General features: G+C 46.4%; 1 protein-coding gene across 2 annotated transcripts in view; it reads left to right on the forward strand.

The window, feature by feature from the left end:
• The first annotated feature begins 2,647 nt into the window (after window positions 1-2,647).
• LOC122553028 (ras-related protein Rab-32-like) overlaps window positions 2,648-15,417 on the forward strand; it is a 29,947-nt gene continuing 17,177 nt past the window's right edge. Inside the window, exon 1 of one of the 2 annotated variants that reach the window (XM_043696458.2) lies at window positions 2,648-2,895. In XM_043696458.2, coding sequence (XP_043552393.2) covers window positions 2,676-2,895 — 220 coding nt within the window. In that variant the 5' untranslated portion in view covers window positions 2,648-2,675. The remainder of the gene's footprint in view (window positions 2,896-15,417) is intronic. The other variant, XM_043696457.2, reaches the window with a different exon arrangement.

The following is a 15,417-nucleotide window of genomic DNA, read 5'->3' on the forward strand; positions in this document are numbered from 1 at the left end:
TACCTCCTCCTCCTCCTGCTTCCTCCCCATCGACACACCTTCCCCTCCTCCTGACCCGCTATCCCCCTCACCTTCCGCAACTTCCTTTCCTCTCCACCATCTCCACAACTTCCTCTCGTCTTCCTCCTTCCCCCATTATCCTCACACCTTCCCCACCTCCTCCTCCCACATCTTCCCCTTGTCCCCCTCACCTTCCTTACTCTTCTTTCCCCTAATCCTCCTCATCTCTGCCCCTTTTCCCTTTCAGCACCTCCCTTTCCACATTCTCTCTTTGCCTTTCAATTGCCTTCATCTCCCTCACCTTAACCCTCCCTATCCTTCCTTCCCCCTTACTCTCTTACCCCCACCTCCCCTCTCTTCTGCCACTCACTATCCTGTCTCCCTCCACTCCCTCACCCTCTTCACCATTTCCTTCCTTCACCCTCACTTACCCACTCATACCCTGCACCATTCCCCTCATCTCCCTATCCATATCCCACCACGTTCTTCACTCCCCAGTTCTTTTCCCTACTCTCCTCTCTAACCCTCTCGCACATCCTCCATCCCCTTGCTATCCCTTCTCCATTTTCCCTCACTGCACACCTCACCTCACTGCATCCCCTTACCCACTCCATTCCGTTCCTCAACCACCCTAGCTCCTCTCCCATCTCCATCTCCATCCCTCCCCATCCCTCAACCCACCCTCCCCCGACCCCATCCCTCAACCCACCCTCCCCCGACCCCATCCCTCAACCCACCCTCCCCCGACCCCATCCCTCAACCCACCCTCCCCCGACCCCATCCCTCAACCCACCCTCCCCCGACCCCATCCCTCAACCCACCCTCCCCCGACCCCATCCCTCAACCCACCCTCCCCCGACCCCATCCCTCAACCCACCCTCCCCCGACCCCATCCCTCAACCCACCCTCCCCCGACCCCATCCCTCAACCCACCCTCCCCCGACCCCATCCCTCAACCCACCCTCCCCCGACCCCATCCCTCAACCCACCCTCCCCCGACCCCATCCCTCAACCCACCCTCCCCCGACCCCATCCCTCAACCCACCCTCCCCCGACCCCATCCCTCAACCCACCCTCCCCCGACCCCATCCCTCAACCCACCCTCCCCCGACCCCATCCCTCAACACACCCTCCCCCGACCCCATCCCTCAACACACCCTCCCCCGACCCCATCCCTCAACACACCCTCCCCTGACCCCATCCCTCAACACACCCTCCCCTGACCCCATCCCTCAACACACCCTCCCCTCCCCATCCCTCAACATACCCACCTCTCTCCATCCCTCACCACACCCTCCCCGTCCCTCACCACTCCCTAACCCCATCCCTCACTACTCCCTCCCCTCCTCATCCCTCACCCTACCCTCCCCTCCCCCTCCCTCATCCCACCTCACCCTACCCCTCCCCGTTCCTCACCACACCTTCCCCCTCCCTGTCCCTCACCACACCTTCCCCCTCCCTGTCCCTCACAACATTCTCTCCCTCCCATTCCATCAACACACCCTCCCCCTCTTCCATCACTCCCCACTCCCTCCCCTCCCATCCCTCACCTGACCCTGCCACTCACCACACCCTCCCCCTACTCCATCCGTCACCCCCATCCACCACATAGGGGTGGTGTCTCTGGGCAAGGAGTGGGTGGTGTCTGTGGGCGGGGAGTGGGGGCCGGTCTCTGGGCGGGGAGTGGGGGGATGTGGAGTGTGTGGTGCCTGCGGGCGGGGAGTGGGGGCTGTCTGTGGGTGGGGAGTGGGGGGGCTGTTTCTGGGCGGGGAGTGGGGGTGGTGTCTCTGGGCGGGGAGTGGGGGTGGTGTCTCTGGGCGGGGAGTGGGGGTGGTGTCTCTGGGCGGGGAGTGGGGGTGGTGTCTCTGGACGGGGAGTGGGGACTGTCTCTGGACGGGGAGTGGGGGGGCTGTTTCTGGGCGGGGAGTGGGGGTGGTGTCTCTGGGCGGGGAGTGGGGACTGTCTCTGGGTGGGGAATGGGGGGGCTGTTTCTAGGCAGGGATTGGGGGGCTGTATCTGGGCGGGGAGTGGGGGGCTCCGTCTCTGGGCGGGGAGTGGGGGGCGCCGTCTCTGGGCGGGGAGTGGGGGGGGCCGTCTCTGGGCGGGGAGTGGGGGGGGCCGTCTCTGGGAGGGGAGTGGCGAGGGCGTCTCTGGGAGGGGAGTGGGGGGGGTGTCTCTGGGCGGGTGTCTCGTGGGGGGGGTGTCTCTGGGCCAGGAGTGGGGGGGGGGGGTGTCGTCTCTGGGCCAGGAGTGGGGGGTGTCTCTTGGCCAGGAGTGGGGGGGTGTCTCTGGGCCAGGAGTGGGGGGGTGTCTCTGGGCCAGGAGTGGGGGGGGGTGTCTCTGGGCCAGGAGTGAGGGGGGGGGGGGGGGTCTCTGGGCCAGGAGTGAGGGGGGGGGGGGTCTCTGGGCCAGGAGTGAGGGGGGGGGGGTCTCTGGGCCAGGAGTGGGGGGGGGGGGGGTCTCTGGGCCAGGAGTGGGGGGGGGGGGGGTCTCTGGGCCAGGAGACTCTGGGCCAGGAGTGGGGGGGGGGGGGGTCTCTGCGGGGGGCTGGGCTGTCTCGCGGGGGGGGGAGCTGCCTGTGGGTTGGGAGTGGGGGCGGGCGCTGGGGCCGGGCTCGGGCTCGGGCTGCCTGTGCGGGAATGCGGAAGCGCTGAGGGCCGCCCAGAGGCGGCTGGATGGCGGACGCTGTGGAGAGCGGTGCCGGGGGCTCCGAGCATCTCTTCAAGGTGCTGGTGATCGGGGAGCTCGGCGTCGGCAAGACCAGCATCATCAAGCGGTACGTTCACCGGCTCTTCTCCCACAATTACCGCGCCACCATCGGAGTGGACTTCGCCCTGAAGGTGCTGAACTGGGACGCCAGCACCTTGATCCGGCTGCAGCTCTGGGACATCGCAGGTAGGAGCCGGGGGGTGGGGGACAGGGACAGGCTGGGTCACCCTGGGGGGGGTGCAATCAAGAATCACGGGAATTGCCTGTTTCCAAGTTCCCTGCTGGACACCAGCAGTGACATGGTTAATCCACGGGGCCCTGGGTTTGTGAAGGATTGCTTTGGTGGTGGGGGGGAGAAGAGGCAAGCGTGTGCCTTCTCCCGTTAACACTGAGACTGGAGCAGCCTGATACAGTGCACACACACACACACACACACACACCCGCCCCAGGGTGTGCTGTCATTCAGCTGGTCTCTTCCCCCCGCCCGACTCTCTGCTCGCCCTGGAATTTCCTGGCCGCCTCTCAGCGCGCTTCCCAGCCCCTTTGCACCCACCGTCTGAATCTTCACCCGCCCCGGCACTCGGGTTTTACACACGGAATGGTCGCGGAGAACCAACTGGTCCCAGACAGCCGACCGGACAGAGCGGTCACCCGGGACGCGGATGCAAAGCGAGGGGTCCACCAAGTTCAGCCGCCTTGCGAATAGAGGCAGCTTCTCTGCCTGTTTCTTGGCGAGGCCTGTACAGTAAAGTGCAGGAGCAAAAGCTCTGGAATCTGTACTGGAAACAACAAATGCGGGAGACCACATCTCACTCTCACTCTCACTCTCACTCTCTCCATCTCCATGGATGCTGCCTGACCTCCAGCATTTGTCGTTTTCTGTAAAGTGTAAGATTGCCCATGCTCCTTGCACATGGGAATTACTAATACGCCACTTTAGAGTGCATTAAGAATCAATTATCCTAATGTGGGACTGAAGTTCGAACTGACCATGAGGCCAGACGGTTACCTTTTCCTCAAAGATATAACAGAGTCCCTACATTGTAGAAGCAGACCATTTGGCCCATCGAGTCTACACTGACCCTATGAGGAGCATCCCACCCAGATCCATCTACCCTACCACTGTAAACCCCATGCATATTCCCTGGACATTATGGGGCAGTTTCGTGTGGCCAAGCCACCTAATCTGCACGTCTTTGGACCGTGGGAGGAAGTACACACAAATGCAGGGAGAATGTGCAAAACACACATTCAGGTAAAAACAATGACTGCAGATGCTGGATTAGTGGTGCTGGAAGAGCACAGCAGTTCAGGCAGCATCCATGGAGCTCCTTGGATGCTGCCCGAACTGCTGTGCTCTTCCAGCACCACTAATCCAAAACACACATTCACCCGAGAGTAGGATTGAACTTGGTTTCCTGGCACTGTGAGGCAACAGTGCTAACCACTGAGCCACTGGCAATCCAACAGCTTCATAGTCAACCAACATTTTATTTCCAGATTTTGCTTTAGAAAACTGTCTTTTGGGTAACTCCTAAAAACCTGTTGTAATGCCTTAGAAAGCCATTTAAGTGTTAGTCATTGTATAGCACTGAGGTGTATAACTAATGGGTAGAAACTTGTCACTGAGTAACACATATAGTACTGGTGGATGCAGGTCTCACTGTGAGGCAAGTGTGGTTATAGGTCTGTCATGAGTACAGTACACTACTGGTGGATACAGGTCATCAAGGGAGTGCAGGTCTGCCATTGTCTTCTTTTGGCAGCACAAACTCTATACCTCTCCTTGAGCACTATCGGAGACTGAATCAGGTATTGCACAGGTTGGCATCCTTTTGGCTGTGAGTTATTCTCATCCTCCTTCAAGTCTGCCCATACCCACCTGCAGATGACAACTAGCCTTTAACCCTGACAGCTCACCTATGACTGAAATCCTGTCTGGACTGTTGTTATATACAGACTTGACTATCAAACAGCTCTCGGTCAGTCTCTGAGCTGACACCCTAAACTTAAGCTACAAAAACAGATGTTGTTGGAAAAGATCAGATCAGGTAGCATCTGTGGAGAGAAGTCAAAGTTAACATTTCAGGTCCAATGACCCTTGCTCATTGAACTGTTCTTGTTTCTGAATTGTAGCATACACAGTTCTTTCAGTTTTTATTTAGTCTAAATTTGAGCCAATCTGACACTGTGCTGGACATAAACAAACACAAACTATAGGTTCAACTATCCCTGATCATAGTGATAGACTTTGAAGGAGTGGAGTTGAAGAGTGTGTTGCTGGAAAAGCACAGCCGTTCAAGCAGCATCCGAGCAGCAGGAGAGTCAACGTTTCCGGTATAAGCCTTCCATCACGAAGGGGGCTGAGAGATAAATGGGAGGGGGTTGGGGCTGGAGGGAAGGTATTTGGGAAAGTGATAGGTAGATGAAGATGGGGGTGAAAGTGATAGGTCTGAGAGGAGGGTGGAGTGGATAGGTGAGAAGGAAGGTGGACAGGTAGGACTGTTCAAGATGGTGGTACCATGTTGGAAGGTTGGGACTGAGATAAGGTGGGGGCGGGAGGGGGGGAAGTAGGGAACATGATGAGTGGAGGACTGGAAAAGTGAGCCACATAGGGTTGGCAACCTGATGCGTTCCTCCTGCAGTGAAAGTTTTCCAAGAGTGGCCATGAGAGGCATAAAGTGAGTTGCTGGCAAGAATGACCACTGCTCAAGCGCTGGTTCCTTGTCTTGGTCTGATTGGGTCAGCAACATTGGAAATCCACCTGCCATCTTTGATTGGATAGCAAGTAACAAGGCTGAGACTTGGAAGGTGGCTGTCTAGAAAATAGGTCTGCTGGTCTGGCTTCCAGACCTATTTCCAACATTGGTGTTTAAATCTTGTTGCAAGTCCTACACACCTGTCATCTGTGCTTGCTGAGCTATGATGGCTTCAAGGCTGGTAAAGTCACCTAAAATTCTCATGCATATCTCTGAAGGCCTGTCTGTTTTATGCCTATCTGCCTCCCTATGTCTGTAAAATTCTCCAGATGGACACCCTCCAAACTCTATGAAATGCTCCAATTCTGACCCCGTTATGCATTTCCAATTTTCTTTGCTTCATCATTGGTAGCCATGTCATCTGTCCCCAGAATCACCTTTCACAACATCATTGTCTCTATCTCCTGGTTTAAAACGTTCTTTAAAATCGAAGGAATTTTTTTTGCCAAAGCTTTAGGTTCTATGTCCTAATATCTCCTTATGACATTCATTATCAGATTTGTTTGGTAATTGTTCAGAAAGTGCTCTGGACATTTTGCCATTTTAATGGCTCAATATAAATGTAAAGATTGTTGTAAAGCACTGGGATACAGGACTGGTGGGTTCAGATCTGTCACTGTAAAATACATGTGGTTATGGTGGGTACAGTTCTGTCACTATTATTCTTGAATAGAATGCTATCTCTGTGTAACAGGTTGGTATGTTACTGCTGGATTGTTGGGCTTAAGTCTGTCACTGTATAAAACTGGGGAACAGTAGTAGTGAATAACAGTCAGTCACAATGGGCACAGTAGTAAAAAATGCAGGTCAGTCACTATCATTGTCACTTGGACACAGTGCTGTCACTGTGTAACAGCAAAATGTAGTACTGCTCAGTCCAAGCCTGTCACTGCAAAACACTAGCGTACAGTGCCAGTAATTATGCATTCTGTCAGTGTGATGTTGAATAATGGGCTGATACTATTCCATGGATAAAGGTCTATCACTGTATAACAGTGGAATACAGTACTGGTGGATATATTATTGAACACGAGTGCACAGTTGTCAAGTTTATCAATGTATAATGCTGGAATGTAGCATAGTTGTGTCTGTTGATGTATAACACTAGTTCTCTAACTTTATAACGTGGATGTAGTACAGGTAAATTGAAGGTGCTAAATGTATATTTGTTGAGAATTATGAATTATTTCTTTAAATATTCATCATTGCTCATTACTATCATATTATGGATAATTAATTTACAATCTATTACAGCCAACCTGTCTCTTACCTATCAAGTTTGTTTAAATTCAAAAGCCAAGCTTTGTTCTTAACTTCACCACATTTAAACTGAACATGTAATTCCATCATCTTATGGTTACTCTTTCCCATTTTACCTATCGCTATGAAAGTCAAGTACTCTGGAATATTTCATGTCAATCTTTATTAACAACAAATATTCCCAGATCAGACCCATCTTAACTCTATTTATGAGAGTAGTTGTGTTTTGTGGTGGGTGGCTAATGGCCTAGAGATGATATTTTTGAATTAATAATCCAAAGGTCCAGGCCAATCTTTTGGGACCACTGGTTAAAGCCCAACTATTGTAACTGGTGGGATTCAAAATCAGTTATTAATAAACCTGGAATTAAAGTGGTATGACCATGAAATTACAGTGTGCTGTCACACACATTTCTTCAACGCGAATTGGCTATGATGGAGTTGAAGAATTTAGACCATTATTTGTAGAACACAAACTTTCCTTATCTGTATTGACTATAATGCAATTCCGGTCCCATTAGTTTAAATGGTGCTGCTATTACACAATTTTCTGATAATGCAAGGTCGTGTGGAAACTGAACAATCATGTTACAGAGGAACCTCGATTATCAGATGGGCTCGGGTGGGGAATACTTTATTCGGTTAATCAAATTCTGGATAATCGAATGCCAGATAACATAATTGAGCCAAGCATCGGGACCTTGTGATCTTGCCGGATAATCCAAAATTCAGATCATCGAATGCTGGATAATCGAGGTTCCTGTGTATATCAGAACCGACTGGATCAAGTTATTGTACAAATGCATCTTGTTCACTCATGTTGTTTTAGGACAGGAAATCTGGCTTTACCATCCTTCCTTGTTCTGGCATACATGTCATCCAAGAACCACATACTGTGGTTGACTCGGAACTTGAAATAGTCTATTACATCACTTGGTTGTAAAAATCCACCACAGCAAAGACAAAAAGGAATAAAACTGGATGGAGTACCTGACCTTGACCAAGGCACCAGGACTCGCAATGGCACAACATGCCCTGTCATCCCTAGAGTCGTCTTTACGAATGATTGCGGGCTTGTGGCAATATTTGGAAAGGTGTACTCAGACATGTGAAGCTGCAGGCCTAAAAGTGATATGAACCCCGATGACTTGAAGGAATTGATAAAGTTATCATTTTTATAACTTTAAAATTGATACAAATTAAAATGTGAATTAAACAGACGAGTTCTGTTCAATAGAAAAAGTACTTGACCCTTAAATAGCTGATATGACAAAGATATCACTGGCAGTGGTGGATTTACTGGCAGTGGTGGTTGTAAGTCCTATCACGTTGCTGACCAGGAATTTTTGTTACTCTTCCCACCTGACATTAGCCTATGGTGGAAGGATTTACAAGTTGATACTCAATTTTGGCCATTGAGTCAAGGTGTGGGAATTGAATAGAGAGTTTCTGGGTTAGCAGTGTAACACTACCCACTGTATCAGAGGAGTTCCTTGTCCGTTGCCATTCCTGATTATTTCCTATCCCACTAACAGCACAGTTCCGGCAAATGCTGGAGTACCATGGTGGACAGTCAAAAGGGAATTGCATTGGAAATCCTCAACATTAACTATGGATCCCATGACATCTCTTGGCATCAGGCCAGATATGGGCAGGGAATTCTCCTGCTGATTATCTCCTTCTTGCTTCAGCGCGACTAACATCCAGACCCATATGGTACGGAGCAGCAGCAGAATTATATTCAACCACAATCTGTCACCATATCCCTCGCTCTACCATTACAATTAAGTCAGGAGATTAACCTTGGTTTAACGAATAGTGCAGGAGAACATAACAGGAGTAGTACTAAGCATAACTAAAAAATATCAGGTGCCATTCTAGTGAAGTTACAGCACAGTACTGCTTGCGTGCCAAAAGGCCAGAAGTGGCATGCAGTTGACAGAGCTAAGCAATGTTATGGACCAGGCCAAATCCCCTCAGAACATTTCAAGAAAGTAGCTTAGACCCTATTTTTGCTAGTTGTTTTAAGCAAATGTAACACAGATATTCCAGGAGGGAATCGGTTGGTCAAACCACGTAGTTTTGAAAAAAATAGAATTTATTTGCAAGATTACTGAATGAAACACAAACAAAAGAGGACAGAATACTGAATAACTTAACCTATCCGAAAACCCAACAGACCATCCCAACCTAATGATGCTGTTCCAAATACTTGCAACAATCACCAGAAGCACCCCTTGGGCACAAAAGGTAAAATCAAACACAGGGTCTTACATCAGAGATGTCAGAGAGAGAGAGAAGGATCAGCCTGTACTTGCTTCTTTGGGTCCAGCAGCTTTTACAATGGCATGACTGCTTTCAGTGAATAGCCAGACCAAAACCAAACCAGAGAGAGGCTGAGCTGGGAGAACGGGCCACTCCCCTTTCATTGTACAAGTGTTTTTTTAAACTTAAAAGTCTTTTGCCTGAGGCAGTATCTGTTAGCGATAATCAAATTGGCCCTAAAACCATTCAACTTAGACTTTTCAGAGTCTGTGTCTTTTATGACTTCTCTGGAAAAGAAGGGCCAAGGAGGAAGGGTTTGGAGGGATATGGGCTGGGTGCTGGCAGGTGGGACTAGATTGGGTTGGGATATCTGGTCGGCATGGACAGGTTGGACCGAAGGGTCTGTTTCCATGCTGTACATCTCTATGACGCCGAAACCTTGTGAAAGGAGCATCACCATCACAATAATAACATATCATGGACATGATCAAATCCTGGCTGACCTCGCATTCAGTCGTGAATGGTGGCAGACAATTGAACAAGTAATGGGAGGAGGTGGCCCCCATGAATGATGGGAAGTATGTCAGTGGAAAAGGCTAATGCATCTTCAGACAAATGTGCAAAGTGGGTGATCCATCTCAGCCTCCTCCTGGAGACCCCAGATAACAATTTTTAGCCAATGTCACTCACTTCATGTATTATCTGAGAGGTTTCTGAAGACACTGTTTATAGTGAAGGTTCTTGATAATACCTTCTCGAAGGCAGCTGAGGCAATCGATAAATGCTGAAATCACTCACCATCCCATAAAACAATTAAAATAATTTCAGATATGGTTTCTTTAATTTTAAGTTTTTGAATTAATTTTGCCGATTATAACAATATTCACAAATTCCCTTTTCTAGTGACATAAATTCACCCTTACCTGAACTTTTGGCCTGACGTCCTGATTTAGTTTGAAGCTTTGTTTACCACCCTAGTTATTAAATTTACTACAACATTGTTCCCAGCCCAATTTAGTTGGAGCTTGTTTTAGTGGTGCTCCCTCTGTCCTCAGTACAGAAACCATTGACATCTGAATTGAAATCCCCACCCTCCCACATCACTCTTTTAGCTCTGCATTTAACCTGACAATCTATGATTCTCTATGCCAGTTTATGCAGGTTCAGTAGCAATCCAGAAATATTTGCTTTTGAGGTTCATCTTTATAATTTGGACACTTCCTCTTTTTCCCTCTCCATTACCTTATTTGTTAATCTATATGTATCATTGATTTCTCCATTGACCATGACAAATGGTTTTTTCTTCTTGTGTTCAACACTCTACTCCAGGCGTGAAAAGATCTTCTTAGCATTTCCACCAGACAAGAAACACAGCCTTCAAAACAATTAATTAAGGACACAGAGAACAAAGCTAGTCCTTGCTATACTATCCCTGCCCACAATCTCATTCCTTTTCACTTCTGCTTTGGTCAATTTTGCCAATCTCCCTGCAGTCTTAGTTACTGCTCAGATGCAGGAGAGCAATCACCTGTTGGACCTAAGTAAAAACTGAAGCTCCTCCACTTCTGAATGTGGGACCTCGTTACCTCCCTAACATACAGCTAAATCTTCCTGCCACTGACCACGATCCAAATCTAAACTACCTTGGGTATCGGAGTAGGGAGGTCATGGAATATTCTGTGCAATTCTTGTCTCCTTCCTATCGGAAGGATGTTGTGAAACTTGAAAGGTTCAGAAAAGATTGACAAGAATGTTGCCAGTGTTGGAGGATTTCAGCTATTGGGAGAGGCTGAATACGCTGGGGCTGTTTTCCCTGAAGCATTGGAGGCTGAGGGGTGACCTTATAGAAGTTTATAAAATCATGAGGGGCATGGATAGGGTCAATAGACAAGGTCTTTTCCCTGGGGTGGGGGAATCCAGAACTAGAGGGCACAAGTTTCAGGTGAGAGGGGAAAGATATAAAAGGAACCTAAGGGGCAATTTGTTTCACACAGTAGGTGGTGCATATATGGAATGAGCTGCCAGAGGAAATGGTGGAGGCTGGTACAATTGTAGCATTTAAAAAGTATCTGGATGGGTATATAAATAAGAAGGGTTTAGAAGGATCTGGGCCAAGTGCTGGCAAATGGGACTAGGTTAGATTAGGATATCTGATCGGCATGGACGAGTTGGACCAAAGGGTCTGTTTTCATGCTGTACATCTCTATGACTCTACCGCCTAACCCACCTGGATCGATGTGACCTCAGATTCCAGCAATACAACTCCAAATCCATGTTTCTCAATTTAAGACATTTCCTGCAGAATACTGTTGCCTTGGATCATCATGCTATTCACATTGAAACCTCCTACACTGCCTTTCAAACTATTCTTGTTTTGTTTCAGACATAGTTCATTTACTTTGTTTAAATAGTAAACCAATTAACTTATTCATTTCAAGTTTTTAATTGTAAAATAAGTATTGACAAGTTCCAGGCTCCTGATTCAAACCACTCCTTGAGCTGAGAGCAAAAAAATGTATTAGTCACCCCACCTACTGTGATGTCACGCTAGCAGAGTCACACAGCACGAAAACAGAATGTTCCATCCAACCAGTCCATGTCCTTTATAATCTCAAACTAAACTCGTCCCACCTGCCTTCACTTGGCCCATATCCCTCCAAACATTTCTTATTCATGTACTTATTAAATGCCTTTTAAACATTGTAACTAGATCCGTTTTGTGTAACTTTTCTGGAAGTTCATTCCACACACAAACCTCTCTGTGGGAAAAAAAACTCACCCGCATGTCTTTTTAAAATCTTTCTTCTCTATTTTACTAATAATAAAACTGTGCAGGTTAGGTGAATTGGCCATGCTAAAATTGCCCGTAGTGTTAGGTGATGGGGTAAATGTAGGGGAATGGGTCTGGGTGGGTTGCACTTCGGCGGGTCGGTGTGGACTTGTTGGGCCGAAGGGCCTGTTTCCGCACTCGAAGTAATCTAATCTAATCTAATCTAAAACAATGCAAATTAAATTGGGGCATTTTAAATCAGAGTAACAAACAGCATGAAGAACAATTCATTGCAAAGGTGATTACTTGTAACACCTTGGATTTCCTAATTAATTTAGATTTTAAACGGGATTGAAAACAATTGAACATTAAATGTAATAAGCATTAAATAATCAAAGGCAATCATGGGTGGCACAGTGACTCAGTGGTTAGCACTGTTGACTCAGTGCCAGGGACCTAGGTTCGATTCCAGCTTTGGGCAACTGTCTGCGTGGAGATTGTACGTTCTCCTGTGTCTGTGGGTTTTCTCCCACTTCCAAAGCTGTGCAGGTTAGGTGAATTGGCTGTGCTAAATTGCCCATAGTATTCAGGAATTTGTAGTCTAGGTGCATTAGTCAGGGATAAATGTAGAGTAATAGGGTAGGGGAATGGGTATGGGTTGGATACTCTTCGGAGAGTTAGTGTGGACTTGTTGGGCCGAAAGGCCTGTTTCCACACTGTAGGGATCCTATGAAAAGGGAGAGGGGAAATCAAGACAATCAGTATTACAAGAAAAAAGTACTCAGGTCACTAATGGGACGAGAAGCTTCACTAGACCCAGCACGATGCTTCTTAGGACGTTAAACAAAGTTGCTACAGAGATGGTGGATGCACTGGTAGTAATTTTCCAAGAATCAGTACATCGTGGAGATGTCCCAGAGGATTGGATATCCAAGGAATGAAGGCTTATGGGAAAAGGGTAGGAAAGTGGAGTTGAGGATTGTCACATCAGCCATGAACTCATTGAATGGTGGATTCATCTCCTACTTCTACTCCTATGTCTTATGCCTGAATACCAGGCAATAACATCAATTCTGGGAATGTAGTTTGATGTAGAGTGAGTAGATTGAATTGAAATGTTACGCCACACAGTTTTGCAAGGAAAGTGTTATGGTTTTGCAACTGATCCTGTAACAGTTTATCAACAGGCAGTAATAGTATTGCTACAGAGAGTATTTCAAAGGAATGAAATGCACTTGGAAAGCTGATATAAACACAGAATTTGTGAACCATTTGAAGATACTAGGTAAAGGGGTGAAAGTGTCTACTTGTGTGGCAGGGTTATGCTGTAGAGTTCATCATCAGTATCTCACTTCAATCTGAATGAAGAATTCCTAACAAAGCGAAAGATAATTAATGTTTAGAGAGAGAAATATATTTCATCACACACCATCTCTCATTTATGTAGTCTGGTGGTTAAAATTACCTTTAAACCAACAGAAACAAGAATAACTAAATTGGATTTGGTTTCGGCATCAATTTAGTTTTAGAAAGTTACTGTATTAATTGCAGTATTGATTTGCAGGATTGTTGTAAATTTAGATATTAAAGATTGGACACGTTTAAAAAGAAAACGGTATTACTCAAAGTCAGCATAGATTTTTTTAAAAAATAAAATAACATTTGGCAAACCTATTGGAGTGTTTTGAAACTGTGATTAGTAGAATAGATGCAATGGATGTTCCACAACCTACACTCTTTCACTAAAGTTACTTATTTCCTTAACTGTTCTGAATAATTTTTTTTAACTGAGATTAAAAAATTCGGTCAATTCTCCTTTGAATTCTTCAAATGTTTTCCAATTTGTATGTATCTCTAAATTAAAATCATCAATCCTTGATCATTCTAAACCCAAAGCATGCTGACATTATTCAATGTTTTCTCTCTTCTGTCATAAGCCTTCACAATTTAAACGTACCTCCATTGACAATGGAAGAGATTTTGTTATCATCTACTGTCTGACAGGTATTGGTTTAAAATCATGGTTCTGGAAAGACTGACTGAATTCAATTTTAAACCTATTTAAAAAAAAATATCAATACCAATACTACCAAACACTTAAAGATGATAATATATGTGAATAACATACCTTTCATCACAGTGAATACTAATCTTTTGGGATGCATAGACCAAGACTCCTAGATCCCTCTGTATTTCAGAGCTGTGCAATCTGTCACCATTTAGACAATATTTCTTTTTTTATTCTTTCTGCTGAAATGGATAATTCCACATTTTTCCACATTATGCTACTCTACCAGATCTCTGCCCACCTGCTTAACCTATCTACATCCCTTATGTGTATCCATATGTCCTCTTCACATCTGAGTACACTATCTATCATTGTATCAACAACTAATTTAGTAACCATATCTTTGTTTCCTTCATCCAACTGATTGACATAAATTGGAAAAAGTTGAGGCCCTAGTACTAATCCCTGTGACACCCCAGTCATTATATCAGATTGATCAGAAAATGACCAATTTAAACCTACCCTGTTTTCTGCTAGCTACTCTATCTTCTATCTGTGCTGTAAAAACTATTTTTAATTTTTTTTTGTATTTTTGATTGTGGACTGAATTGGGAAAAGGACTGTTTTAAAACTAGGAATTGTGAAAGGGATTGCAAATGAACTGGTGCAAGGAGTCATGTACATACTGCGTGTAATGAGTAGCTGGAGTTATGACTATTTGTCAATGACAAAAGCCATCTGCCTGCCAACAACTATATGATTGGCTTCTGGATGGCTGAACTGTGAACACAACTGCCAGAAAGTTTCAGTCCTTTGAAAGGAGAGGTTGCATATCTCTCTGCAGTAGCCTGAAGCCTGAGTAAAAAAAACCTTCTCTCCCCAGTTGCTGGATGCCATTGCTTTTAACCAATTAGTCAGAGACTTTACAACTTGTGAACCAGTAAATCAGTGCTTACTGCAAGAATGTGAAGACGAGATTGATATTAACAAGTTGGCAAGCAAAAGGATCATCTCAGCAAATTCTGTGGATAGGGGCCTTTGAACTGTCTTCCCAGATTTTATTCCTACACCAGTAACACCATTTCATTTTGTCAGTCTAGGTCTGTACGTGCATCTGGGGGAAAGTTTATAAGAGGGTTAGAGTTTTAATCAGTACAGTTATAAGTTGGCAGTTCATAGTTGCTCACCTGTAGCTATAATCATAGAATCCCTACAGTATGGAAGCAGGCCAATCGGTCCATCGAGTCTACACCAACCCTCCAAAGAACTTCTCACCCAGACCCACTCTGTCCCTGTAACCCTGCATTTCTCATGGCTAATCCACCTAGCCTGCAAATCCCTGGGCACTATGGGTAATTTAGCATGGTCAATGCACCTAACCTGCACACCTTTGGACTGTGGAAGGAAACCGGAGCACCCCCAGAGGAAACCCACATGGACATGGGGAGAACTTGCAAACTCCACACAAACAGTTGCCCAAAGCGGGAATCAAACCCAGCTGCTTGGTGCTGTGAGGCAGCAGTGCTAACCAGTGAGCCACTATGCCACCATTTATTTGTAACAAATAATAATTCTTTTTTAAGTAAAGAAACCTAATTTATTTTGTAACCTGGGTCTAAAAAGCCAGATAAATTGGAGAATTTTGC

This window comes from Chiloscyllium plagiosum, unplaced genomic scaffold, assembly GCF_037043375.1.
Source record: "Chiloscyllium plagiosum isolate Xiang-an unplaced genomic scaffold, Cpla_swu_hap1 HiC_scaffold_10, whole genome shotgun sequence".
NCBI classification, from domain to species: domain Eukaryota; kingdom Metazoa; phylum Chordata; class Chondrichthyes; order Orectolobiformes; family Hemiscylliidae; genus Chiloscyllium; species Chiloscyllium plagiosum.